At 39.5% G+C, this 26,481-nt stretch overlaps 1 protein-coding gene across 1 annotated transcript; it reads right to left on the bottom strand.

Moving 5' to 3' along the window:
- Positions 1 to 256: 256 nt before the first annotated feature.
- cry3a (cryptochrome circadian regulator 3a) lies at positions 257 to 24,619 on the bottom strand. The gene is made up of 15 exons (XM_030784968.1): positions 24,497 to 24,619; positions 20,077 to 20,269; positions 12,907 to 13,015; positions 12,103 to 12,245; positions 11,548 to 11,732; positions 11,128 to 11,216; positions 10,346 to 10,486; positions 9,845 to 10,156; positions 9,119 to 9,270; positions 5,970 to 6,172; positions 5,590 to 5,691; positions 5,102 to 5,215; positions 4,624 to 4,719; positions 4,342 to 4,460; positions 257 to 4,050 (listed from the first exon to the last, which is right to left on the bottom strand). Exons 2-15 carry the CDS (start codon positions 20,232 to 20,234, stop codon positions 4,042 to 4,044), a joined length of 1,932 nt encoding a protein of 643 aa, XP_030640828.1. The 5' UTR covers positions 20,235 to 20,269; positions 24,497 to 24,619; the 3' UTR covers positions 257 to 4,041.
- Between the last annotated feature and the right edge of the window lie 1,862 nt (positions 24,620 to 26,481).

The following is a 26,481-nucleotide window of genomic DNA, read 5'->3' as shown; positions in this document are numbered from 1 at the left end:
ACTGTGTGGTGAGAAAAAACAAAGAACAAAAGTGCAACAGCGCCCTCTAGAGACCACTTTTTTTTCAGTGTTTTACACTTATGTAGTCATCAAAACTACACTATTATATGAGTTTTATCAGTATTTCAATATTTCAGTATTTCATCAGCATTATTCCAAAGGTTTATGAAAAAAAACAATTCCATTTCAGCTGCTTGTTTCTACGTAAGTCTGATTGAAAAGGTTTCACAGATCAAGAAGAAAACTGAAATGCAAACAGGTTTCAACCATTTATTTTAGTCATCAACTCAATAACACACAAATACACCGGTTTACTGACTGGAAGGAGAAGAGGGTGTATACATTTATCAAACATTTATTTCATGGAGAGAGAAAAGAAGATCCTTCAAAAAAGAAAGAAAGAAAAAAGATGGTTCATTTCTTTGCTGTGACCAAAACAATTAACTACTACAGCAGAGTCAAAAAGCAGTGAAATCTCTCAAAATCAAGTTCAAAAATCAAAACATTCAACAATGATGTCACCCTCTCCTCGTTTTGATTAAACCCATCTTAAATACCAAAAAGTTCCTGTCCCTGTAGGAAAGTTATGGACTATTATGACATGTAGATAGCATGGTACGCTGATGCTGTATCTGTGGCTAACTTCAGTACCAAAGCTGCAGCCAAAGGGGAATCTAAACACTTCTGTAGAGGATGTAGTTATAGGTAACGGAGCTGACAGGCATTCCGTTGCAGCACTGTAAACTTAAATCTTGGAGTTTTGTATATAACCTAATTTTTTAACCATTTATGGTTACTGAAAAAACAAAACTGTACATTTTAAAGGTATGCGGGTAATGGTGGTTCACTGGTGTAAAGTTATAAACTGTAAACTGTATTTGGAGCCTTGTCTGTAAAACAGTATTTTAACCATTCTTTTATCTCATTATTAAACAAACGTACAAACAAACAAAATCCAGTTACAAAGACTTGTAGAGCACTGTGTTGGTTCTAATACTCAAATGTATTTGAGGATGGAACATTTTAATTTTGTATACTTAAATGAACTTAGATAAAATGCAAAGTGAATGAGAAATATGACTGAGCTCCATATTATTAATATGTATCTTAATATATACATTTATTGAGTATAAGAAGTAAGATTTTAATGTCAAACTGTTTCAAGTTCTCCTCATTGTTTATTGATCGCTGCTGTTGTATTTGATCTAAGTTTCTCGTTTTGTCTGTTAATAAAAGAAAATACAACAAAATAAAAAAAAAAATACAACAAAATAAAATAAAATTAACGTAGAGGAAAGAATGGTGAAAATGCTCGTCTTAGAGAGACAACGGTTTTGAGGTGTAAAGCTTTTTTTTTTCTGAGGTCTAACTTACGATTGCGATGGTAAATCTTCATCCCTGAGGAGATACGCCAAGAACATTCTAGAAAGTTCTTCTCGGTTACCTTACTTCACCTTTAACCCTTGCCTTATCAAAACACTAGCGCATAACACAGACTGAACATGGAATTCGAGCAACAAACAGAATAAATACTGTTTGAATGCTATGTCGAGAGAAAAAAGGTGGCTCGTGGAAAACTGATCGTAGAAGGTACATTCTAGAGGAGAATGCGGTGCTCTTGAGTCGAATACTCCAATAAATCAAATAAATAAATATATAAACGAATGACTGCGACAGTCACGCACAAGGAGCAGGGTCAGAGATTTTTAAAAGATGACAAAACTCTACCTAATTTGGAATGTCTCCGCTCACGACATTGAATAACAAGCTGTCATTTCATTCTACAGTAAATCAGATACTATTTGCGATTTAAGGTCACTAGCTGGCGCGCTGCTTGAAAACTTAAGTGAAGCCGAGGGCTAAAGCTGATTTTGGATGGGTGCTGGTGATCTTTGTTTAAAAAAAAAAAAAAGAGAGAGAAAAAAAAGTAGTTGCCTTACGTGTCCGTGCATTTATACTGAGGTACACCGAGTCCATCTGAATTTCACATTTATGAAAGTACAGTGATGGAAAATTGTCTTGATAGACACACACAAAACATATTATGAAAAAAAAAATTCTTTTGATAAAACCAATTAAAAGAAAACATTTTTACATATAATAAGGGACAATGACTTTTATCATTCCTTTTCCACTGATCACAGGAGCCATTTTTTTCCACAGTAAGGCCAGCTTATTTAGTTTCAGCCTTGTGCCTTTGTTACTTTTGTTAATTACTGTTACTTTTTGGAATTTGCATTTCTTCTCTGGTTTTCTTGATGGCTATGACCCCGTTGATGATCCTTGGAACACGTTTAATGAGATTTAAATGTGCTTTTGGTCTAAAAGATTGCTGGAAAAATGATGGACTTTTGTACTGAACATTTTTTCAACAGCTAGATGATGTAATAGAGTCAATAATGAAACAACTTCACAAATTCACCACGATTACTGTGTAAACATCTAGAATAGTTACTCACAAAGAAGAAAATATTAGCACAGTTTGTAGTGTGGTTTTATGGACAGATACCCGACTACCTATTAATGTAGGGATATGTTCACCGCCGGGCCATGCTACACCTCATGATGTTTGAACTGCACTGCACTGGGGAAAATGCTTTCTTCTCTGGCTGTTTGACATATCCATAAACAATGTACTGGCCTCGAGAAAACGGCGAATTAACACTATCCAGGATGAGGTGTTGACAGATTAGCTCTTAAGACTTTAGTCAAAGTTTTGGTCTAGCATGACTGTGGAAAAATCGCAAGGTTGAGCATGGCTCTGGTGTATTCCAGTGCACTGTACTAGCAAGATCAATCCTTTTTGTACTTCTGTGAAGTACTGCAGCTAAATAAAAACATCGAAGTGTATTTGTTTGAAAAAAAAAAAAAGTGTCTTCAAAGAATAACCTGGTTGTAGAAAAGTCCTGTTGATTTTCTTTGAGGTGTTTTACAAAAGGCAAACTTTCTAAAGTTACTACTTGACGAGATAAAAAGTACCAATCCTAAAGCTAACATCAATCTTTGATTTCTAAATCACAAAAAAACAAAAAAAAATCCTTATCACAAAAAAGAAAAAAAAAAAAAAAGATCCAAGAATAAGCGAAGCCTTAACCCTACAGCTTTTTAGTTTGAGAATCAAGAAGTTTTTCGTATTTACATTACATTTTATGGACGGCTAAATATACAACGTTTCTTCACCTTTGGAACTCATACACAAATGATCCGGAACAGTGGGAAAAACAAAAAGCAGAATATAAAGTAAGAATATATAAAATATAACCGCGTCACATTTTTTTTTTTTTTTTTCCTGTTTTATGTACAAAAACGAGCACAGGTTACAAATTGTTTCTGTGAAATATTACCTCATTTAAAAAGTCAAATTCAGGTTACGGTAACCATATAAAAGGACTTGGTGGTGGTGATGGTTGTTTCTGTGTGGGGTCAAACAGTAGGCTGCTGCTGCTGGTGGTTATGAAAGAGAGTACGTGCTCGTCTTTGTTCACATAAACAGCAAATCTTCCTGACCTCAGATTGTGTGTGTGTCTCTCCAAGTGTTAAAATGGAAGAGATAGTTTCACCCTCCTCGGAAAAATATTTAAATATCCGTAAGCCGCTAAATGCCGACTATACATCTCAAAAGAGAACGGTATTCGCTTTTAGTCTACGGTCGTGAAAAAGTTCAGCCGTCAAAATTCAAGGCAAGAGCTTGAGTCTTCTAAGTGGATTTGAGGGAGGAAAAGGACTAATAGTTCACGCGCGTTTTCGTGTTCAAGTCGTGTTGTTTTGAACTGTTTACCTCCGGTTACGCTTAGAATCCACTTCAGTAATAAAAGCGTCATTCACATTTTCACCTTCTATTCCGGTTTCCAAAACAAAAACAACGCAAAAAAAAACAAAAAAACACAAGACACATTCTACATGCCCAAATGCCCATTCTTCCCTAAGAGATGATAAAAGGAGAGACTGTTTTTCCCAACAAGGATTTAGGTAGATCCTCTATATGCTCTGCTCTGTTGGTGGTGTTTGGCTGTTTTTGTAGATCTCAGATGATATGTCCCTCTAGCTCTTCTGGAAATCATATACATTATTTTTAAAAATCAAATAGAACACAAACAATACCAACAGTAAATAATATGGTTAAATATCATTCAGTTTTCATATTAGGATATACGTACATATCAAATCTTCAAAATAAATAACATTATTTATTTTAATAATCACGCCGTCTCCTTGTAATGCACGAAGAATCTCATATGAACAGTACCACTTTGATATATTCAGTATCAGTTTGAAGTAATCAATACTAATATGCTTTGCATATGAAGTATATGTCAAATATATGACATATTCAGTACCCACCTCTGCAATCTGTCTTTGCAGCTTGTGCGATGTGGAAAGTGTCTCCTCCTCTTCGCTGTCTGGGTCCAGCTCTCTTTCCCTCTTACCTGTTACACTTCCACCAGTGTGAAGCAGACAGCCTGGAACCAAAGAACAGCATTACAACTCAAACCCGCATAGACATATTAAATATCCTTTGAAATTTACAGAGGGTTTGAATGATGTTAACCGCAATCTCTTTCAGCGTAAGTTAAGAAAAAAAAGAAAAAGTAAAAAAAAAAAGAAAAAAAAAAAGCCAATTACCCGGAAGCTGGGGGACGGTGAAATCGTGTGGGATGCTGGACTGGTAGAGTCGGCTGCCGTTGATGACTTGACTTGAGTCTGGCATGTTTTGGTAGCCTAAGAAAAAGGAAGACAGATCTTTGATCAATTTTAAGATGGTATTCTGAATTCACAACGAGGGAAATTAACAACTGTAACGGTCAGAAACCACAGGCATCCGAAACACAGAGTAATTAGGTTTTTTCTAAATCTACTTTTTTATTTTGTCAGTCTCCAAAGTGCCCTGGGAGTTTGTCCGCAAAAGGTCTGCACTGACACACTAATATATGCAATAGATAGATAGATAGATAGATAGATAGATAGATAGATAGATAGATAGATAGATACAGATATAAATATGTAGATATAGATATATACAAGCAGTATTTTCTCTAGGAAGGAGTATCCACGTACACCACTGATGTTCTGTCTGTCTTAACTAGTACATTGGCATACTCACCAAGTTGTTGTTGTTGAAGCCCACTTGGTCCTTGATGCTCCTCACTGTCGAAATTCAGCAGAATACTTCCAGTTCTGTTACCGCTGGCAACAGAACTTCCAGACACTGGTGGTGCTGTTTACAGGACAGCATTTCATTAGAATACGTTCTGGACATTTAAACAACAGAACTCTTTCACAGTGCTGCGGGCTACACCAATTCCAACAAAAATACATGGATAAACCAGCTTTACTTTATGCTCCTCAATAACCATTTTAATGCATTTTGAATGCCAAAGTGGATCTTGTGCAAAGGCATTATCTGGCGTCAGTGTATATATGCCAAATTGTATTTTCACAATTCTAACACTTGACGTTTTGCTAACAAACATGAAAGAGGACACATCCTCGAGCCACCAAGCAAATATGTTCCTGTAGTCTAATGTAAATACAGTATGTAGATACAGAGTAAATGTCTGAATTTATGGATTAAATGTATTGTGTTCTCACTTGTTGCAGCATTGGTCCCTGTTTGCTGCTCTCCTGGCGAGTAGGCCATGATGGTCCCGTTCCCATTCCCATTGTGCGTGGAGGGTACAGACGCCAGTAATCCTAAGAGAACCAAAACACTTCACAAACAGATTCCAGTGTTCTCACGCACTATAACATTGCCATGGACTTTCTACGCAAACAGAGCCCAAATCTGACACATCTAAGCATTGCCATTGATTCGCTTCCATCCTTATTGTGCACCATCTCATTAAAATTCAGATTTGTCCAACAAAGGAAGTGAGGATGAACAATGTTTAGGCACAAAGCAATCTCTGACCGCAGATTGTATGGTAAATCACTTCGTGAGCTTGCAGTTAAAAGCGAAGTAAATGTCTTACCTAAGCCCCTGTAGCGGGACAACTGCTGGTAGATCTGCTTCATTCTCTCGATGTTCAAGCGGCTGGCTTCGGCATGGTTCACCATGGGTTTGGGGTAATGGACACCGATGACGCACTTGGCGGCGGCCTGCACACTTTCCGGAGCGTTCCACGGGTCGTAGATGTACTTGGCGGGGAAACCTCGGAGAACAGGTAAATATCGTCTGGAAGTACAAGGAGAGATTAAACCGCAGAGTCTCATCATAGATACAAGAGAGGCCGAATGTGGTTGGTGTGGAGAGAGACAGAGGCTCAAACAGGAGGGATTAGCATAGCCAGCCCATGGTACAGAGGTCTTAATATCCTCTAAATATGAGTTTCTTCAGCTCCTTGTAGGAGTGACATTCAGCTTTTTATTTGGAAAAAGAAACTCTCATGGGCTTTGTTTTGAATAAAACAAAAATAATAACAATCATGGGTTTCAAAGTTAACCAGTGAGGACAGATCCTCAGCAAAACTCAAATATATCAGACTTCTGTGTGTTTTGAAAATCTGCTTTCTGTATTAAATTCTTTTTATATGTATTTGCAAAATGCTAACAGCTGGGGATTAAGACACTTATTATGGCTCTATAGAAACTACATATGGGAGCTCTGATATAGTAGACATTGATACAGCAGAGTTTACCCACTGAAGTTCAGGGAGGCCAGCTAAATAATTCAAGAAACGTGCTGTTTGTACAGTATTTTTTGCTTGTACTATGTTTGACTCACAAGCCAGAGGAGAGACATTTACTCTGTATCACAGAAGTATGAAAAACCAATGAAACCAGACCAAGACTACGATAGTCAGCGAAGGTCTATGATATATTCCCATTTGCTGACATACTGGTTCTGTCTCTTGCCAATATGGTACAAAGCAAAGGGTGAGACAAGATAACTAAGTCACAGGGACCATCCCTGAAGGAAAGGCTTTATCAATATTACATCCATTCGCAATGGTGACAATGGCTGAGGAGCCCCCGTGAGAACCCGGCTCCTGAATGTGTTTGTGGACGATTCTTCTTCTCGCAAATCCCCGGGACAGTTGAGGGCTACATACCTACGTGGTCCACCTTACCAGAGCCCGGAGAGAGGTTGCTGGTGTCGCCATGGGGCCTGGAGATGGACGCGGTTTAAACCCACAGGTCCTGCCTGTGCTGAGACACTACGGAGATTCCTACTGCAACACGCATTAGAAAGCAGAAGCATTGACCCCACCCCTAGCCCCCACCCGAACCCCCAAAAACCCGCCCCAAAACCCACGATCCCAAAAGCTTACATAACTGCCCAACCCTCACCACCCCCCCCCCCCCAACCCCTCCAAACAACGTTTATCCACCATTCGAAAATAAGGGCTGAGTAAGAGGTTCAGGTTCACTCCCTGCCCCTTAGACTGCCACTGATCGCTTTTGAGACGACAGTGATCCCAAGCCAAGGCAAAGAAACCTGCTAACCGCCAAACGAGAAACGCAATAATCTGCTCTCTGCTGCTAGGCGGCCCCCTCGTTTTACCAAAAGGGACTGCAACCCTTTCGCCAGGAATATTCACAACCTGCCTGTACAAGAGTTGAGGGATAACAAAAAAATGATGGAACACTGAAAACTAGGACTTGATACGACTGCTTCAGAATGCTCGAAGAGAGGCATGTGGAGGTCAAGAGTTTCTTTCAGGCAGAGAGCCTGCGGATGTCACTCACATGAGTTCACCTCAGTTCACTTCAGTTCATCTCATGATAAATCTGATCAGAACATTGACAAGTTCATCAAGGTAGTCATTCAGGTCAGTTCAAGCACTGGGTTGTTCTCTTGAACAGACAGGGCTGCATTTAACACCTTGAGTACCACTAAACATTTCAAAAAGAGTCTGATCAAGAAGAGTCGCCTAAAGCCTGAATAAATCATGGTACACGGGCTTTGGACTCCACTTCCCATCATGCCCTCTGGGAAATGCATTGTCGTGCTCTATGCATTAAATGCATGCCAGGCTTTAGCAGTTCCTTACCAAGCGGTTAAAATCCCTTTTGATGAAACGAGACGCCACCGAGCTAAAGAACAGACTACTGCATTACGCCATGATAAAGCATCAAGCTTCAATCAGATTCACAGTTAACAGGCTTCCAAATGCTTTGGCTAAGAATGGCTTTTGTCTTAAAAGCAATCAACCACAATTTACAAAGGGGTGAGGGGAAAGTTGAACTTTTCACTCAATCCAGGAAAATACCACAAGCATACATCACAAGACTTACTTTTTTTGTTGCTGTTGTTGTTAAAGCTAAAAAAAAATAGCTATCCTTTTTTTTGACAGACAGGACCAAAACAAAATTCGAACCACACACTAAGGGATTTATCAGTAGCTTCAAAACAACAGAAGACGCGACCACACAGTCTTAATATTCAAATAACTAAGCGATGTAGGATCCTTCATGGGATTCTTCATTCTCAAACTGGCTATGATCAAACAGATCCAATAAAATAGTCAAGCTGCATGCTAGTTAGAATATGGATTTCCTTATTACTTATTTATATATGGGATAAATCTGCTCCCTCACTGAGAGGTTTCGACACAAATTAACTACCACAGGCCTGGAGTCCCTGACTGCAGTGTGTTGGAACTGCACTTACCCCCAAATTGTGAATGTCCCAGCTCCTCTCTTTCCCTTTTTCCCTCAGGAACAGTTCATCTCCTGTGTGGGGGGGAAAGAAGGTGTGCCTACCCTATCTATCCTTCCTTCCCCTTACTGTTCTTCGACTTCAGCTATTTGTCTTCCCTGCTTCAACTCTGTTGACTTGGTAGTTTTCTAGTTACCTCAGTGCTGATATCATGAATGATGCCTCTACCTGCTGTAGTTTCGCATTTAAATCAGTTCAAATCTGTTGTGAATTCAGATGCGAAATCAGCCGAAATGAAGAAAAAAGTGTATACGGATGATAGCCTTTTGTACTGGTACGATGGGAAAGGCAATGTTCTATAGGCGTACAAGAGTGACAGCCCTTCTACATGCCTCCTTGAATACTGTAACCTGTTAATTATTCTACTCTGAGGTTATCTGTCTCAGGAGATTTTCTCTGTGGATGTATGTAGCATAGTCAATTAGTTTTGGAGTGAGCGTTTGATACCGAGATACCAACCTGATAAAATCCCCATTTGGGTCAGTACGCCGACCGAAACCCACGGGGCAGTAGCAGTGGAAGAACTGCTGAAAGAAGGAACTGCAGGACAACCACATCCAACTGCCTGCGTTCACGCTCCAGTCTGCATCCAACAGCAGCTCCTCGAACACCTACCAATTCACAGTTATTATCACAGAATTGTGGCAGGCCAAATACACAAGGCTACTGAACCTGCCAATCACATTACAGGGCTGTAAGCGCCAACACGCCAGCGCCAACAGCTAGCTAGCACCACACCTGCCAATTGCAGATACCATAATACTACAGCAAATGCCAATCACAGTTACTGTAACATTACTGAGCCTGCAAAGCACAGCTGACATAAAAACCTTCTTTTTATACAGGCTTTTTATTCTTATTGTGACAATGGCTGATATAAGGGGAATTCTACACCCAAACCCTTTTGAATTTATAATATCTGCAAGATAAGCATCAGGAGGATGCTCAGGTTCAATTATAGTCTTGCTAATATGTTAAACCTGTGATTCTCTAGTCTAATCCTATAATCCTGGAACTCCACAACACATTTCCACTGTACGCTACAACATACGATTCACAAGATCTACTGATCACTGAACCCTTTGATTTCTTGATCTAGGTGGTTCACCATGACTGGAGTTAAGAACCTCGGTTCTATACCATAAAATCTTTCAGCACGGAATGCAACATGTATCTCCAGTGTACCTTCATGCCCTCCTCCCAGCTGATCCACAGGTCTCCGCGGGTCAGAAAGCAGGCCACCGCATGGCGAGCTAGGTGGTGGATCCAGCCCTCTTGCCTTAACTGGGTCATGATGGCATCGATCCAGGGGAACCCCGTCTTCGCCTCGGCCCATTTAGCCAGGGCCTCAGGGTTCCTGTCCCACGGGATGCGCACACAGATGGGATTGCCCTCCATCTTGTCGAAACGCGGGTTGGTGGTGGCAGCTGTGTAGAAAAATTCCCGCCACAGTAGCTGTCCGTAGAGAGAAAGGGGCGGGGAACTGTTCTTCTTCACCTGGGAGAGGGAAAAAAAAAAAGAAAAGAAATGAAAGTTCAGATATATCAAAAGAAAGAAACCCTGAAAGAGATATATTCAGCTCAAAGATAGCTCGACATTTATAGAGGGGAGCAGCTTCGGCGCACTGGGAATTTTTAGACCAGAATGCAGAGCATAGAAAACCATGCTGATGAGGCTGTGACCTACCTTCCTGTAGAGATCTGTGAGTCTAAAATAGAAGAGGCGACAGGAGAGGCAGCCAAATCGCAGATAGGGGCTCAGACCAGTAGGACTGGCAAGCAGTGAGTTGGCATTCATCCTGGGTCTCTCAAAGTTGGCTACCCAAGCCTAAGGAACACACAAGGAAAGAGAGAGACTGTTATTTGGCACAGCACTGACCTCAATATTTAGTTTTGTGTGGGTTTTAATTTCTCTCTGTTGAAAAACAAGTCAGAACTTTTTTCCAGAGCTGGAACGGAATAATAGTCAATATTTTGAGCTAAAGCAACAAGTCTGCTGAAATTAAAAATACAGATTCTGTTGACGACATTGGTACAGATGTGGTAGTGCTGGACTGAAAGTGAAAATGTGCAATCAATTAAGTGCCACGGACCAGAGCTTAGAAGTGCTGCCCTCCAATGGTTAAGTCTGGAGACTACACGCATGGTTGGCATTGCAATTAAATGCATTTTAATGCTGTTTATTCGTTTAAAGTGTGAGCATGGGGTCATGCTTGAGTTAAAGTCTCCATATTGTTTCAATCATGAATGAGATCAGTTTTGTCTTGTTACCATCTTCGATATGAACTCTTCAGAATGAATTACGTTCAATTCTTCAGTATGAAGACTTATACCAGCAAAACAAGGTTTATAAAAAGACTTACGTAAGTATTCCACAGGACTTTTTTGTTTTTGACAGAGCATTCAAACTCAATGAAAAAAACGTTCTCCTCTGAGCTACATGTACTGTGTATGTGTGTGTTAGCTCACCTTTCTCTCTAAGTGGCGTTCAATCCGCGTTAATGCCTCCGTTTCTCCCCCTGGCCAGACAGCTGTAGGTAAACCCTCTGTGTCAAATCCTGCAAAGGAAAAGCATGTACAGGTTAAAGAACCATTGCCCAAGCATGCTGATGCATGAACATTCTGGACTGTTGTCAACATGTAAATTCATCAAGTACCAAAGCTGCTGTTTGGTTTATGAGAGCTCACGAAAAATCGTTCATACGACGCTGTTTTAATACGGAAGAATAACTGCGACAATTATCATGTGAGGCAATAACATGGAATACAATCCATAAATGAATGTTCCTTATATTAATGTTAAATTTACAAATTCTCCAAAATCAAAGGAGTCATGACAGGCGGGGGTGGGGGTGATCTGCAAAGATACAAAAATTCTGCACAACTCACCGAGCTCCTCAAGGGAGGGTACCCCATACTTATCCCCATGGTCCTCAGAGATGGGGGTGACACACTTTCCCATGACAACATGGGACAGAGTCTCGACAGGCATCTCCGGAGGATCCATACGACTAATCAGAGTCTGGAAACGTTTGTACGTGAGGGGAGGCTGACCACCATTCATTTCAATTATCCTGTGGGAATATACAAGTATATTCATCTGAGATAAACAGAGCAACCTTGAATATTTGCATTAGCAGACATATTGAGAAAATAGGCCTGAATTAAAATGCTTGTTCAATTTCCATCATATCAATCATATTTCCCACTGTAATTGCAATTTGTAATTATCTTGCTCCAAAGCGTGTTATGACAATACACATCTTGGCTGAAAAGAGCATGAGAATGCAACTTTGCTCATTAATAAATTGGGAGGACTTTTTCTGAAATTAAGATTGATAACTGCCCCATGCAAACTGGCTCTAAGCCATTGGAAACACTGAATATTGAATATGAATGATTGCTGTTTCACTCTAGAGTACTTAAGGCAGATGTAGCTCTTACTTGTCTAGATCATACAGAGTGTGTGAAGTCTTAACAATGACTTCAACTCCTGCCTCCATTGCGAGTTTTTTAATGGCAGCATCTCGCTCTTTTCCAAACGGTTCCGTGTCATATTCAAAGGTTAACCGCGATATATCCCATTCCTGAAGGAAAAGAACAAGATAGGTAAGAATTTAAGAATGATTACCCTGTGTCACAAAAGTTAACTGGATTATAGATGTAGCTCAGAGATATTTAGTTTCCTGCTGAACATTTCCTTCATCTGCCTTTAAATGAAGTGCATAAGCAAAGCTGCATTATAATCAACTTATCAAGCTATTTAAAGGTTGAGCATACTATTACACAGACATAATAAATGCCTTCCTTAAAAATGATGCAAGTATTCCAGTGTCAGTGTTTTCATTAAGTCAAACACTTATTCAGAAAAGCATATTCATTTAGTTATATGTAATATATTAAAACGCTGCCAGCAGCAATTTGTGAGGTCCAAGTAATAGAGCTACTTATAAAGCTGGATGGTATTTCTGTTCTCTTTATCCTGGTCTGTTATTGTTTTTGTTTTTTTTTAAAACAAAACAATCCTGATTCCAGGCTCTGTACAAACTGGTGTGAGAGAGATAATACCAAAAAGCATCTACTTTTTTTAGTAGTTAACCATGATGATCGTGGAGATGCTCCTGTTAACAGGAATGTAACATAAACATCATTTGGCGATGACTAACACACAAAGCTTAACAGATCAGGACTGACTGAAGAAGCATGACCTCAGCTAAATAAATGACCATGTGTGTTCATGAATTTTACCTTGAAAAGACGAGGAAAAACATTTGCTGGCTGCCCACGAATTACAAAAAGGCGGGAATTGAGTTTCCGGAGATTCGCATCCAGATCGTCTAGGCACTGAAGGAGAAATCTGAACAGACAAAAAAAAAAAAAAGGAATCCATGTTTACAAGTTTTGTTTTATTGAAAAGTTTAATTGATGTCTTCTCAAATATCTCCACTCACTGATGTTCTGGAAAGACCATGATGTATTTTTGCACCATCATGATTAGGTGAAACCAATATCTCTATCATGCAATACCAACACTGACCAACAGAAGGTGTCACTTAAACAGACTGTGCCACAATATGCTATATGAAACACCCTGATCCTTTTTTTTCCCAAAGAATTACCACACCAGATTGTGGTACAGCCTCTAAATTGATGCTTGTGACACTGTTCCAGTTTTACTAATGCTCTTTTGTGCTACAAGCTGTGTACTCTGCTCACAGGTGTCTGATTTTCCATTCACAGATTTGCTTTCATTCAAGGCCCATCTGGAAAAGAAAGTATTAGCAGGCTATTTCTGCCTTTAGACACCTGTGAGATGCGGAATTCCAGGACAGGAGAATGGTTTATACAGGTTCACCTGTGAGGACACTCTTCTTAAAGAGTGACGTTTCCTTTCTAACATTGAAGCATCGCAATTTGTTGGTGGTGGATTCTACATGACAAGAAGTAAAGTAGTGCGAAGAGGTTTGACGTGAAACATTTGACAGAAAAGAAAAGCAAAAAACCTTCCTACCTATAGCATAAAAGTCAGCATTACTGGGACAAACGATAATATAAGTTTGGAGAGTTGTTTTCTAAAGGCCGTCGGTCTTAAGTTCAGAAAAAAAAAACGAACGTTTTAACTTTTATCATTTCAACAGCAGCATCCTTTTTCATGTCAGACAGGCGAGAGCCCCGAAATATGTGTCGGGGGGCGCTCACTGATTTTTGAGTAACATCCCAGAAACATGATGAAACGACAACATTATGAAATCTGTGAAGCGCTAAAATACTCAGAAACCTCCGTCGTCATGCACCGCAGATCTCGAATTCAAACATCAGGAGATCCCAGCAGGTATCATGCAGCAAGACAGATCATCAAACGTCTCACACGAGCAGCTAACAGCAGGGTCCACACCCCACATCAAGAAGTTTAAAAGGTGCTTTGGAGGTCCTTTGATCCTTCTGGAGAGAATAAAGTGTATCAGTCAGCTTGCTACCGATGCATCACTGACATACTGTACATTATAGTCTCAAAGCCCTGCAGCTTCACGCTGTCTAGTAAGCTGCACTGTTAGCTGCCAGCTGCTTGGTTTTTCCATTCACAGATAACCTCATTCATGGCCCATCTGGAAAAGAAAGAATTAACTACGTCTATTTCTGCCTTTAGACACCTGTCTGCCGCAGCAACCAAGAACAGCTCAGCAGTTTCTGAAGACCTAAATCTGAGGACAAGCTTTAGCAGCGTGTTGATGAATGGGCAAAGAGTGCTTTTAAAGGCTGATGTTTTTGGTCATGTTATAGTTGTATCAAAGGCATGTCTCGTTTAAAAAAAAAAAAAAAACTCAGGATGAATTCACAGGAGGCCTCAGGTCTCTTGCCTCCTCTGAACATCCTTTTAATCAAGGACTGGCAATATCGATTTGCAAATCCTTTTTAAATGAATTAGTTAAAAAAAGAAAACAGAATAAACTTGTTCTTCACAACCCCAAACTTTCTTTACTCCATGTGAAATCTGTCACAATTATATGTATTGGCATTTATTTTTGCTGCCAAGAAGCATCTGAAGCTTAAATGAACCTTACGCTTAAATGGGCTTAAATTAAAAGATATTGCAAGGAGTTATCATTGATTTAGTCCCAAGTCAAGTGAAAATGGAGGTCGATAATCCCTTATAAAATAGCAACAGATAGTCATATGTAAGTTACACATCGAATACATTCAATAGGAATACGGAATTAAAAAAAAACAGCATACACTGACCTACATTTCTCAAAACTAAACACTGCACTTTGACAAATGCTTCTGTTTAGAAAACTGTGTGCTTAGCTTAAAGATGCCTGAGTTTCCATGCACATTTGTCCCTAAACGATGTCCCATCTGGAGACCAAAGAATTAGCCAGCTATTTCTGCCTGCTGACACCTGTCTAATGCAGGATCCAAGCTCAGTTTAACAGCTGAAGAGGTTTTCACCTGAGCAGAAAACCTGAGCATCACACATCAGGTTCCTGCAAGCTGTTGAGAGCAGACACTGTTATAGCCCTCCTCAATGTTAGATGTATTTTGTAATTATGCATGTAATTTATGACTGTGTATTGTATTGAATGCTGGTAGGTATTTTATTGGATCGCATGGCTTACGGTTCTTAGCGTCTGTGTTTGTGGGTGACCTTGCACCTGTGTCGAACTGTTCTGGTTCCCTTCATCCGTCTGAATCCAAAGTCAGACTGTCTGCCACAAAAGCCCTGATTAGGACCAGACAGCAAAGCTCCCTGTCTTTTCAATCCACCGCTAGCCCACTACACGCAGACATAATTTATGGTCACCCCCAAAAGGGCACTGCAACCCGCTAACACAGATGTTATCCCTGAGAAAAGCCACCAGCTGCATAACATGCACATTCACTATGACAACAACTACACTTTAAACACTAACACGCGAAACCACAACCGACGCTGATGTACACAAGAGCGGAAAGTTCTGTCTAGCAAAAAAAAAAATAGATAAAACAAATAGAATTTTACAATCTTATCTATAATATCATCTCACTTGTTTTTCACAATAATAAAAGGAATTATAGTAACATAGTATTAGTGGTAATAGGCGTATTATTACTGATTACAATAGGTTCATTATTAATAATGTTAGTATTTGTTTTATGATTGCTGTTTTTTTGCTCATCTTGTTTTTGTCATGTTGCCGATGTGTTATTATTTATCATGAAACACACGACCCCAGCAGTGGCTAGTGAGAGACACATTTTCTCTAGCTCCGTCATGCGCCATAGCTTATATAACTGGCCTGGCCTAGATCTTTAGTGCTCAGACGCGCAACCAGTGGAGGGAATGCAATTAGCCTAGTAACCTCCTTTCGGCTATGACAACATACACACCACCCAGAACTCAGCGTGGGGCTGAAAAAAAAGAAAAAAAAAAAAAAAGCATTTTCAGCAATGATTCTTCAAGATCATTCAGATGACTTGGCAACAAAGACGGCCACGTTCAACATTCACACCTCTTCATTCTGCTCTGTGGATCAGGTTTTTGACGGGTTTTCAGCCATTTATGAAAAAGTGTGCGACAAAGTTGGCGTCAGGCTTAGTGTCCAAAACATGCGTAATCTCACACAAATCTTTAAAAACAGCCAACAGTGAATTGTATTATGCCTTATGAGTAAGGCAAAGAATAAGATTTTTAATCTCAGTTCAACTGTTATATCTATCTTGTATGTTTGTGTGTGTGTGTGTCTGTGTCTGTGCTTATTACAAAATGTACATTACAATATGTATGAATGTGTGTGTGTGTGTGTGTGTGTGTGCTTAGTCTTGTTCAAAACTATTATCCAGTGATTTTCTCAGCAATGTTCAGTCAAGGTCTAGGGTAACAAATCAATTACTAAATGTCCTACTTTCTCATAATCGCTAGCGATATTGATTTCATTACGTACGGGTGGTTGTCTTGCTTATATATAACTCACATAAGATGTTACGTATTGAAGTGTTTGGGTTTTTTTCTTATCCTACTTTTTCCCTCGACTCTACTTTATGTGTAGCATCTGTCACCCATACATTTATATAACCACGCCTTTATGCCAGTCTATCTAATTGCATTACACTGACACTAATATACTGAGCTAATCACACTGGGTGCCAGGGAACTTTAATAATGCAAAGATATTTTCCAAGAACAGCTCTGCAAGACAGTAACATCTTTCATTTTCCTGGAGATTTCCTTTCTAGAGTCTAGCATTATGTTACTCAGTAATTAGAGCATCAGCATGGAGAGATGAAGAAAACCCTGACAGGCATACCTTTAAGACCATAAAAAAAAAAATCAAATAATTGTAGTGCCAACAGACTTATTGTTTACTGGTACCTATGTGTTAGCTGCTACATGCTGAGGTAAAGGTGGATGTTCTATAGTAGGTCAGTTAAAGTCCTCTCTAGTCTTCTATGAGGCCTTTTATCTAAATCTTTATCCTTTAATCATCTGTGTAGCGATTAACTTTCATCATGCCCTGGTCTATTAACTTGCTGATATGAAAGACCTTCAGGAACAATAGAAGAAGACTTGGGTTTTTTCTGTTTGTGTTCAAAATGGGGGCCCATTTTAAACGTTTAATTTAATTATGTTAGGGCTGAAGGCCCTGCTATAGGATGCCAAACTGTTGTTTCTTCGAATCCTTGACTTTTCAGGCCTCGAATCCTTGTCTCAGTCCCTAAGCCTTGAAAACAGTTTTTTGGTTTTTGGGGGGGGGGGGGGGGGGGGCCTGATAGGTTGAGGACATCATCAAATTTCATGTTCATTTACAAAAGGACGCTCATGAAAAATAACATCTAGACTCGGCAAACAAAGAGGAAATTCAGTCTGTTTCTAAAGTTCAGGTGTATTTCTGTGCTCCCGGACCTAAACCAATTCAGACTCAACTGAATTATGCTCCCTTACCTCAGGGGGAAAGGTGTAATGGGTGCTTTGAGAGAAAAAAAGAAAGTAGAAGAAAAAAAAAGAGAGAGAGCACTACTATTCACAACCTGTCCTTACACAAAATAACTAATTTATGATCCAGTCAGTCTCTGCATAGTACTGACTGCAGTTTGTAGGTGCCAGAGAGTGTCTGGTAAAACAAAAGTTTGATAAAAAAAAAAAAAAATGTGATTGTGCACAGGCTGACATGTGGATAATTATAAACATGTCTTTTTTTTTTTTTTTTATCCCATAATCTAGACACGTAATTGTTGCCAAAGCTCAAACAGTCCATTCAAGAGCTGAGTACAATTAAAGCTGCCCAAACCCCACAGTAAAGCTTTGGACTCTTGTCTATCAACAGACTGTGTGAGTTCTGTCTACTCCGAGCATCTGCTAGCCTTCTACTTGGCCTACTTTCTTCCACACGATTCATCGACCGTCCTGGCAAAAAAAAAAAAAAAGAAAGAAAGAAAGGAAAAAAAAACAGCAATACTTGGCCATTTAGTCGGATCATATCATGCTTGTGTACTCTCTGTTCAAAAATAGATTCTTATGAGCCATGTGATCGCTCCAAATCAGCGTGACAGCGTCAGCATATCCGTGGCATTCGGGCGAGCTCACGCAGACGACTCTTTTTTTGGCATTGTATAAACGGCTCGCGCTGTGATGAAAAATGAAGAGCACTTAAGAGTAGAGGGGGGCTATTATGCTTCCACTCCAAAACAAGTGGCCCATTTGGGCCACTGCCTGTCTGTTGTCAAACACTTTGCGGAGCAAGGCAAGCTGACGACCGTCTGATAAAAATTAGCTTTTCGGTCAAGTGGCTACCTGAGTTTAATTATTCTTTCCACGACGTTTCGTAGAGCTTTGTACTATTATTTTTCCACTTCCAATAGGTTAACTGGTGCTTAGAATATTGAACCTTATAACTCTGTAAAACTTGTGTTCTTTTGTAAGTCTGATGAATGTGAGTCCTTATCAGGGCTCATAAGGGTTACCTTCCTGTACTTATTATTGTACGTAACATAAATGAAGTACAAGATCTCTTCAACACAATTAGGTTTGAACAATTATAGCAACATTATCTGCTGAATTGTGTTGGTTGTCCTCAGACTTTTTATGAAAAACTGCTGTTTGTTTGTTTGGTTGGTTGGTTGGTATACACTTTCAATTACTAAACAGCCATTTCTATATTCCTCTATATTCTATATTACCTCTGACACGGTTAATCGTGAACAATCAACAAGTGAGTTAGGATAATGTCATGTTTGTGGGGGCTTTCTCATGACTCCTTTGCCATGAGATACTTTACTGCCTGTTACATTAAACAGTCCTAATAATTTTCACTGATGGGTTCTGAAATGTTTTTTTTAAATGTTGGGTATTTTTGAAGTTATTTAAAAACCTCTTTTCCAGGAGACCTGGCTAACATAGCAGCTTCCAACTGACTGACTAATTGAGATATGTCAATGACCACAAGCAAGACAAAAGTAGACCGTATTCTCAAATCAAATGCACATAATCAAAAACAAATCCTCAGCGATGAAAATACTGTATACCATTGGTAACAGAACCAATAATAAACACTGAACCCCTGCTATGACTCACGAATTAAGGGTAAAATGAAGTTCCCCAAACAACGTTAATTTTATAAATTATCCAAGGGCCAGGAAATGATTAAACACTTCAGTGTGTTCAGTTGCTTGAGATAAGACACAGGATCAGGAAATGAGTTTGTGAATGCTATGGTAGCATTTGGAACTAGCAAGAAGGATGTCTCCCAGGAGCACCTTCGCTGATGAAAATATACCAGTTTTTTGGGGGTTTTTGCATCCACCTTTTGCTAACAACATTGACCCCAATTTCTGGTTATATCACTTAAAACATTAGCCTAATTGTATCAAATGTACTGCTATATTCTCTCATACCTGATTAGGCAAGATGAAAAACATTTTTTCATTCAGATGATATTTTAGTTGTGTACCGACAAAGGTTATTAATATCTTTGCAAAAACAGATCATTTTACAATTGGAAAATAGTCATTAATGTTTAACTAATATTAGGACATACGCATTTATTTAAGGCTACTGTTTGGTTGGAGACACGAGTTAAAAATATGTGTTTGTGGTTCAGGAATAAAATCTGCCCAATGTTTGAACTAATGAGACTCTGACAGATAAGCTTCTGTTGGTTTTCTACAATATACAAAGCTTACCGTTTTTTAAGAACCAATGAGGCTGAGACGGAATCAAAATTGAAATACACTAAGATGGGAAAAGAAAACTCAATAAAAGCAAACTGCTGCTGCTGTATTTAACAGTTTGGTGGTAGTTAATAGCATGACATACCGACCAACTGCTCAATTGACAAAGTAGCTCCTGTATTCTTGGGCATATCATCCCTAGAACATCCTGTCAAGACACAACACAGAGAAAGAGCTAAAAAAAAAAAAAAAGAAAAGAAAAAAAACACTCACCTCCACCTGTTGACCCCAAGATTGGATGACCCAGCAAACCAGGGGTCCAGGAAATACACACAGCGAACTGTGCTGGCCCCGCGCACAGCCTCCTGAAGGGCTGGGTTGTCATGGAGACGCAGACCCTTCCGGAACCAGTGGATGGAATTCGGGGCCATGTTCTGCTGAAATGTCAGCCTTTGACCATTAAGATCTAAAGCAAAATGGGAAATGGTTTCAGACTGTGTGGAAAAATTCACAAGTAACTGAAAATTCTGTGATAAAATGATAAATGCACAGTGATTCAACAGATCTGTCCAGCAGAGCAGCGTGGTTACAGCAGTCAGCAACTATATTTAAACACACCAAACACTTGCAATTCATTTAGCAATTTAGATGGACTTCAGAATGATGAAATATGACAAATTTCATCAGAGTAGCTCAAACAGAGTAGCTGGAGTGGTTCGAACGGCAATCAAACGGCAGAATCTACGTCTTTTCAGTCACGATCCAAGTGAAGTCCTTCATTATGAACAAATGTTTAGATGGACCTGGTGGAAGCACAACAGATGATACCATGGATGACAGTGATCAAGGCGCAGTGACGATCATTTTTATGAATGGACTGAAGTCGTAATGAGCATGAGGCATTAAAATGGCATTTTCCAACTGGAATGGAGCCAAAGGAGAAGGAGGCTCAGGGCCTGATGGCACAATTTGAACATTTGACGAAGGAGCAACAGAGACAGCTCCTAAGCCTCGTGTCACACCAGGAAAACTTAACAGTCTTTCCTTACAGCCTTGAGTGCTAATTTAACAAATGGCAGATTTATGAGCTGAATTAGAGGACAGACTTTTATCAGACGTTGGAGCGGACTCAACTTGCATACCAAAAGAGTGTGCAAATTAACTGGGGATGAAGTTAGACCACCAGACAAGAAGAGCCCATGGCACCCCCATTTGGTCCAAAGATAAGAATGAATGTGATCTTTTCCTGGAGGAATCAGTCACATTTACTGGCACCAAGCTGCCTGCCAAAGAGGGAGGGAGGCCAGTTGCTATTCCTAGGACAGTGGGCCACCATCCTAAAACCTCAACAGGAGCTTCTACCAGCCGAGTGGGAGGGTGCATACCAGATCCTTCTCATTGCTTCAGGAAAGCCCTGGTGGACACACACGAGCCAATATAAGATTGCTAAGGAAGGTGAGAAAGCATTGTTGGTGGGGTGACATTCTAGTAACTTCTCTCTATACGGGCCATACTCCGGGCTTTCTGACTGTAAAGGTCATTTCCAACAAGAAGATCATCAAGCATAGCCATTGAATCTTTTCCCTCTGTGGGAAGTGAAGACAGATGGACGTGTGCACACGCAGTTATTGGAGTGAGTAGATGTATGGACATTGTTAGAGGCTGCCTTAAACTGTATTGATCGTAGTAAATGTCAGTATGTCAGTGTCACTATGTACACCCTTGGTTCAGTAATTATCATTACCATGACAGCTATGTCAGCACTACATTTCTGCAGGTGACCAGGGTCAAGCAGGCCAATAATTGTTGGACATGCAGCCTACACCCAGCTTCCACTGACATATATCCACAAGTAGCTATTCTTTTCATTAAATGTTCATTTTTTTAATCCTACTGTGACCTTTCACCAGGAACCACTCACCACCCACATCCAGTCAGAGAAGACAGAACTTAAACGCACTGCTATGGGCCAGCTATTTTGGGAAAATAATGGCACTGGGTTATTTTGGGGCAGGCGTGAGTGCAATTATACCTCCTCCACATGGAATCCCAGCATAACCGAGATAGTAGGCAATGACATAGATAAGTTCTCGTTGTTGTCGTCAGACATTTTGAACAAGAATCAATCTTTGATTGGCACTAGCTCTGATGCAAATTAATGCCCAAATGAAGCAAATGAGAGGTGTAGTATTACAGAACAGGCTGTCCCCTGGATAAACTGTTGGCTGTAAAAGGCTGTACAGGTGCTATCGTTGGCAGACAATGCTACAGCCACCTTTCCGATTCCTCCAAAAAACACCTCTGACATAATCCAGGACATAACAACACACAGGTTGATTCTCTAAGTATCCCTCTACTGAATGGGACTTATTTGGGTGGATAAAGAGAAAACTAGACTAGATGAGTTAAAGCATAATCCAGGCTCCCATCCTGCTGGTGATAGTGCTAGTGGTCATTTGCGGAGTCATGATGCACTTCAGCGGCATATTAGGGGAACTCAGGGAGGCTCCTCACATCTGACTAGTTCGCACGGTTGAAACCACCTATATAATTTGACACACCAAGACTGGTAGAGGCGTAACAGTTCACCCTATTCACGGTTCGGTTTGTACCGCAATGTTCAGGCCACGGTTTGTTTTGTATTACAGTTTGGGTTGAAAGAATATTGAACCAGTCTTTCTTTCTTTTTAAACATATCTATATTTCACAACAAAAAAAAGAAATTTAATACAAACAACAAAGCTTGTCAAAAAGTGAGAATGAAAGCAAATTCATCCTCAGTGCCCGTTATCTTAACGCTCTTCTTTTAGAAAATGAGCATAAGAAAACTTAACGTGTGCAACAGTTATTTTAAGACGTTTTTCCATGACAATAAGTGGAAGAAATCTAAACATCAGTATCCTTTGAAATTCGTCACGGAGAAAATGACTTCAAAATTTCCATTGTTATAACGACCAAACCAAAGTACTGCCATATCTGTGACTTGAATGAGGCGGCCCTCAGTTTCCGGACTGATCCTCGGGCACGCAGTTACAGCAGAAGAAGAGGGACACAAGAGGGACGCAAAATTATGTCCAACTGCACCGACCTTTTTCAGATCGATGTGTGGATACTTCCACATAAGAAAAACAATGTTCTTGCAGTGAGGGCATGATGATAAAAAAAAAAGAAAGGCATACAGGCTTCAAATTATGATTAACTTTGTTCTTAATAATCAAGAGCACAAAAAGCACGGAATGTTCTCCTATACTAGGAATATGTACTAGCATGGCATCACGTACAGAAAGAAAAAAAAAACACTTCATCTAAATGAGCCGAAGTAAAAAAAGTTTACCACTCACACCAAACGTACTGTGAACCCAACCAAGGACTACAGTCCATCCCTAGAGACCAGATTGTTTTCTCACCATACTAAGCAATACAATTCTTTGTATTGTGACTGCAGTTAGGTGCTTTTGCTGTTGCATTACTTGAGTCAGACTTCAAGGAGGTAATTATTTTTAACTGCCATGTGGCTTCTCTATGAATTCTTGTATAACACATTTTAGAAAGTTCTTTATCTTTCTGCTTAAGGTATAAGGGAGTGCACTAATGTTTCTGTTGTTCAAAGGCACGATTGTAAAATAACATTGTACTGCTTGTCTGACTCAGACTCCCCAGGACATGATATGAGAAAACTTTCAAGAACTGCTTTGGTGCCCCTTGAGAATACATCTATTGAGGATGCACAATTAACAGCATACTAAAAACAAGCTTATGTGCCTCGTCTTCACTCAGCAAAGAGCCAAGATTCACTACAAATATTTTAGAAACAAACAAGGGAAACAAAAAGTATTTCTTAAAAATATATGACAAAATCATACATACATATATGAACATTCGTTTCTTAAAAAATGTATGTTAATTCTCCTATATGAATTAGTTACATATTAATTACTATTACATATACATTTTACATATATATTTGGTTGGCAAAGGTGTTTCTGTACACAGAGAACAATCACCTAAACTACTTTTGACCTTTGTCAGTTACAATTACTGCTGTTTGTTTACGTCGTTTTATCGTGTTGCACACTCATGTATTACTGTCAAAACAATTACACAGTAGTATTAATCATGATCTCTGAACTAGTTACACCATTAATTCAACGGTTTAGGCATAAGCTCATAGGTTGAAAAATGAAACAGAATTTCAGAGTCAATTCTACATGTGAGAGCAGTGCGTTGATAAATAATTCTACATATACCCGCGAATGATTTCACCCAAAAGAACGCGTATAAGTGCAATACACACTGCTGTAATGTAATGTACAGTTAATTTTCATATTCAGTAACGAACGATTTATCATATACTGTGGCAGTGAACGGGAAACCACACTGGTGAGTGCGTCTCAGGTCAATATGCTGGTTGCAAATTCAGAGTCGAAATTAGGTCAACTCGAAGTAGGTGAAACTGCCGAAATCGTCGCCAGTTCCTATGCATTAATGAACGGCAATTTTCCCCGGTTTGTCAGAAATCTTGTCTAAGATCCACAAAACTTTCAAAAATAATCAAACCGTATAAAACCCTTCTCGAAACTTAATGGTTGTAAACATTGTTAAAATGAGGTCAGCGGCGCGCCTGTTATGTAACCCAAAATAATCATGCTTTTCCTGTGTAATATTATGCACGTATAAATTAATGATTGCTTACCTTGATGTGTTATGTTGGTTCTGGATAATGGATCATTGCTTCTTTGGATTTTGCGGAGAAACACAACTCTAAAACTGTTGATCTATTAAACTGCCATTTGACTCTCTAGAAACGTAGTCCTGATTTCATAAGACCTTTCTTCACTGCGCCTGCTCCGCTACTTTGACCGGTCTCACTTAGATCCTAACGTGAGTTTCCTGATACAAGCAGACGCTTCTCTGATTGGTTGAAAGAGTGTCACAAGGTAAGAAGCGAAGCACGTTTGGGAAGCGTGGTATTACTCAGACACGGGGGTGCTGCTTGAGTGCTTTGAGAGATGGAGTTTTCTCTAGATCCTGGAGAAAATAACGTTACCAGTTTCGAGGAGCCATTGCCCGTTACATCAAATTGTGTGTATTAAACTGCCACTAAGAACAATTTTTTTTTAAAGTTTTAATCCCACAGACTATTAAAACCTCTTTAGTCCATACTGATTCTAATGTATGTCGGCGTATTTAGTCGACTTTCCAAGTGTTTAGTCTTTTTCCCCTACATCTCCTCGAGATGAATAACGTACTCAAAGTGTATTGCCGTCTCAGAGTTTTAGCATTAATTATTTGAGGGGAAAATTTTCATATGCTTGTAATGGTATTTTCTAGGTTCCACGCTATGATATTCAACAGGAGGGCGGGTCATCTTCAATAGAATCTAGACAACGTCAGTGTGCCAAATGTTCGAGTTCGTTTTCACCCTGTTCCCTCGCCTTTCAAGCTGTACCCAACCTTACCGAAAGCGACTTACAGAGGGAGAGAGATACTCTCCGGGGTTGGGATAAAATGCTGATTGATCCTGCACTGAGATGTTTCGAAGAAAAGAGTTTGTTCAATACATTTTGAGTATGTTTGAAACCTGCGTCAAAAACAGTTTTCTCTCGTGTCGGCCGTCATGCGGTGGCCTATAAACCGGTGCTAAAGCGCCAATTTTTCCACATTTTTGGTTTGACTTTCTGTATGTTGTATACCTGCATAGAGATTTTCAGTTTAACCCCAGTTTGCTGAAGATATTCATTTCAAGTGAATGAATAGGCCTCATCCAAACTTTCTGACTGGCCTACATCAACGAACGTATTTTAATATGTGATTTGTCTTCATGATTATGCAGTATGCTTATTGTTTGCATGCTTTCTTTGATAATTATGTATTAATCAAGAACAGTTAGCCTACTTTTGTTTCACATTTGTCAAGAAACTAAAACTGAACTGCCAAAGCACATGCAGTGAATTCATATGTTGGACTTGTTCTTGGATGTATAGAGTTGCCAAATGCTTTTAGGAACTGAGTATTTTGTCTTTCGTTTCTTTATTTATCTTCATATATCAAAAAATATAAGTAACACTTGATTTTGATTACTGACAATCAAAATGCAAAGTGAGTTTATTTTTCAATTTCAATTTTACAACAACCCCTTTATGAAATAATGATATCTTGCGATTGGGTTATGGGAAAGTATGTGTGGGCTCGTTTTAAGAGGAAAAATAATTCCAGTATTCAGGCCGTTCAAATCACTGATGTGTCTGCAGTCTCTGAAAAAAAAATCAATTAAAATCTGACTTCATTGTTCCTTGTTTTTTCTTTTATTTCCAATTTACATTAATTAAAATCGTAACAAAACCAGGACCCCCAAAAAAAAGAAAACAAACAAAAATAATCATGACCATAATAATATTTATAATAACAAAAATATACACACCCTCACACACAGACACACATCCTGGTCCAGAGGGTATAGGGTCGCTTAAGGATTCAAACTCTGGCTGCTCTAGAGAAGCCCCTCTGTTCTCGGATCAATCCAGAGTGCTTTGATGGCCCAGAGCAGGCTGTGTGTGTTGTGTGAGTCCAGACAGGGTTGGGGTGGGCTAGGGACTCAGGCAATGTTGACAGACAGAATTAAACACAATAGCACCTTCTGAAGATGGACTGAACCAATTAGGGACAGGTCTTTCTATC

This window comes from Chanos chanos, chromosome 9, assembly GCF_902362185.1.
Source record: "Chanos chanos chromosome 9, fChaCha1.1, whole genome shotgun sequence".
Lineage (NCBI taxonomy): Eukaryota > Metazoa > Chordata > Actinopteri > Gonorynchiformes > Chanidae > Chanos > Chanos chanos.
This window is presented reverse-complemented; position numbering and strand designations above follow the sequence as displayed.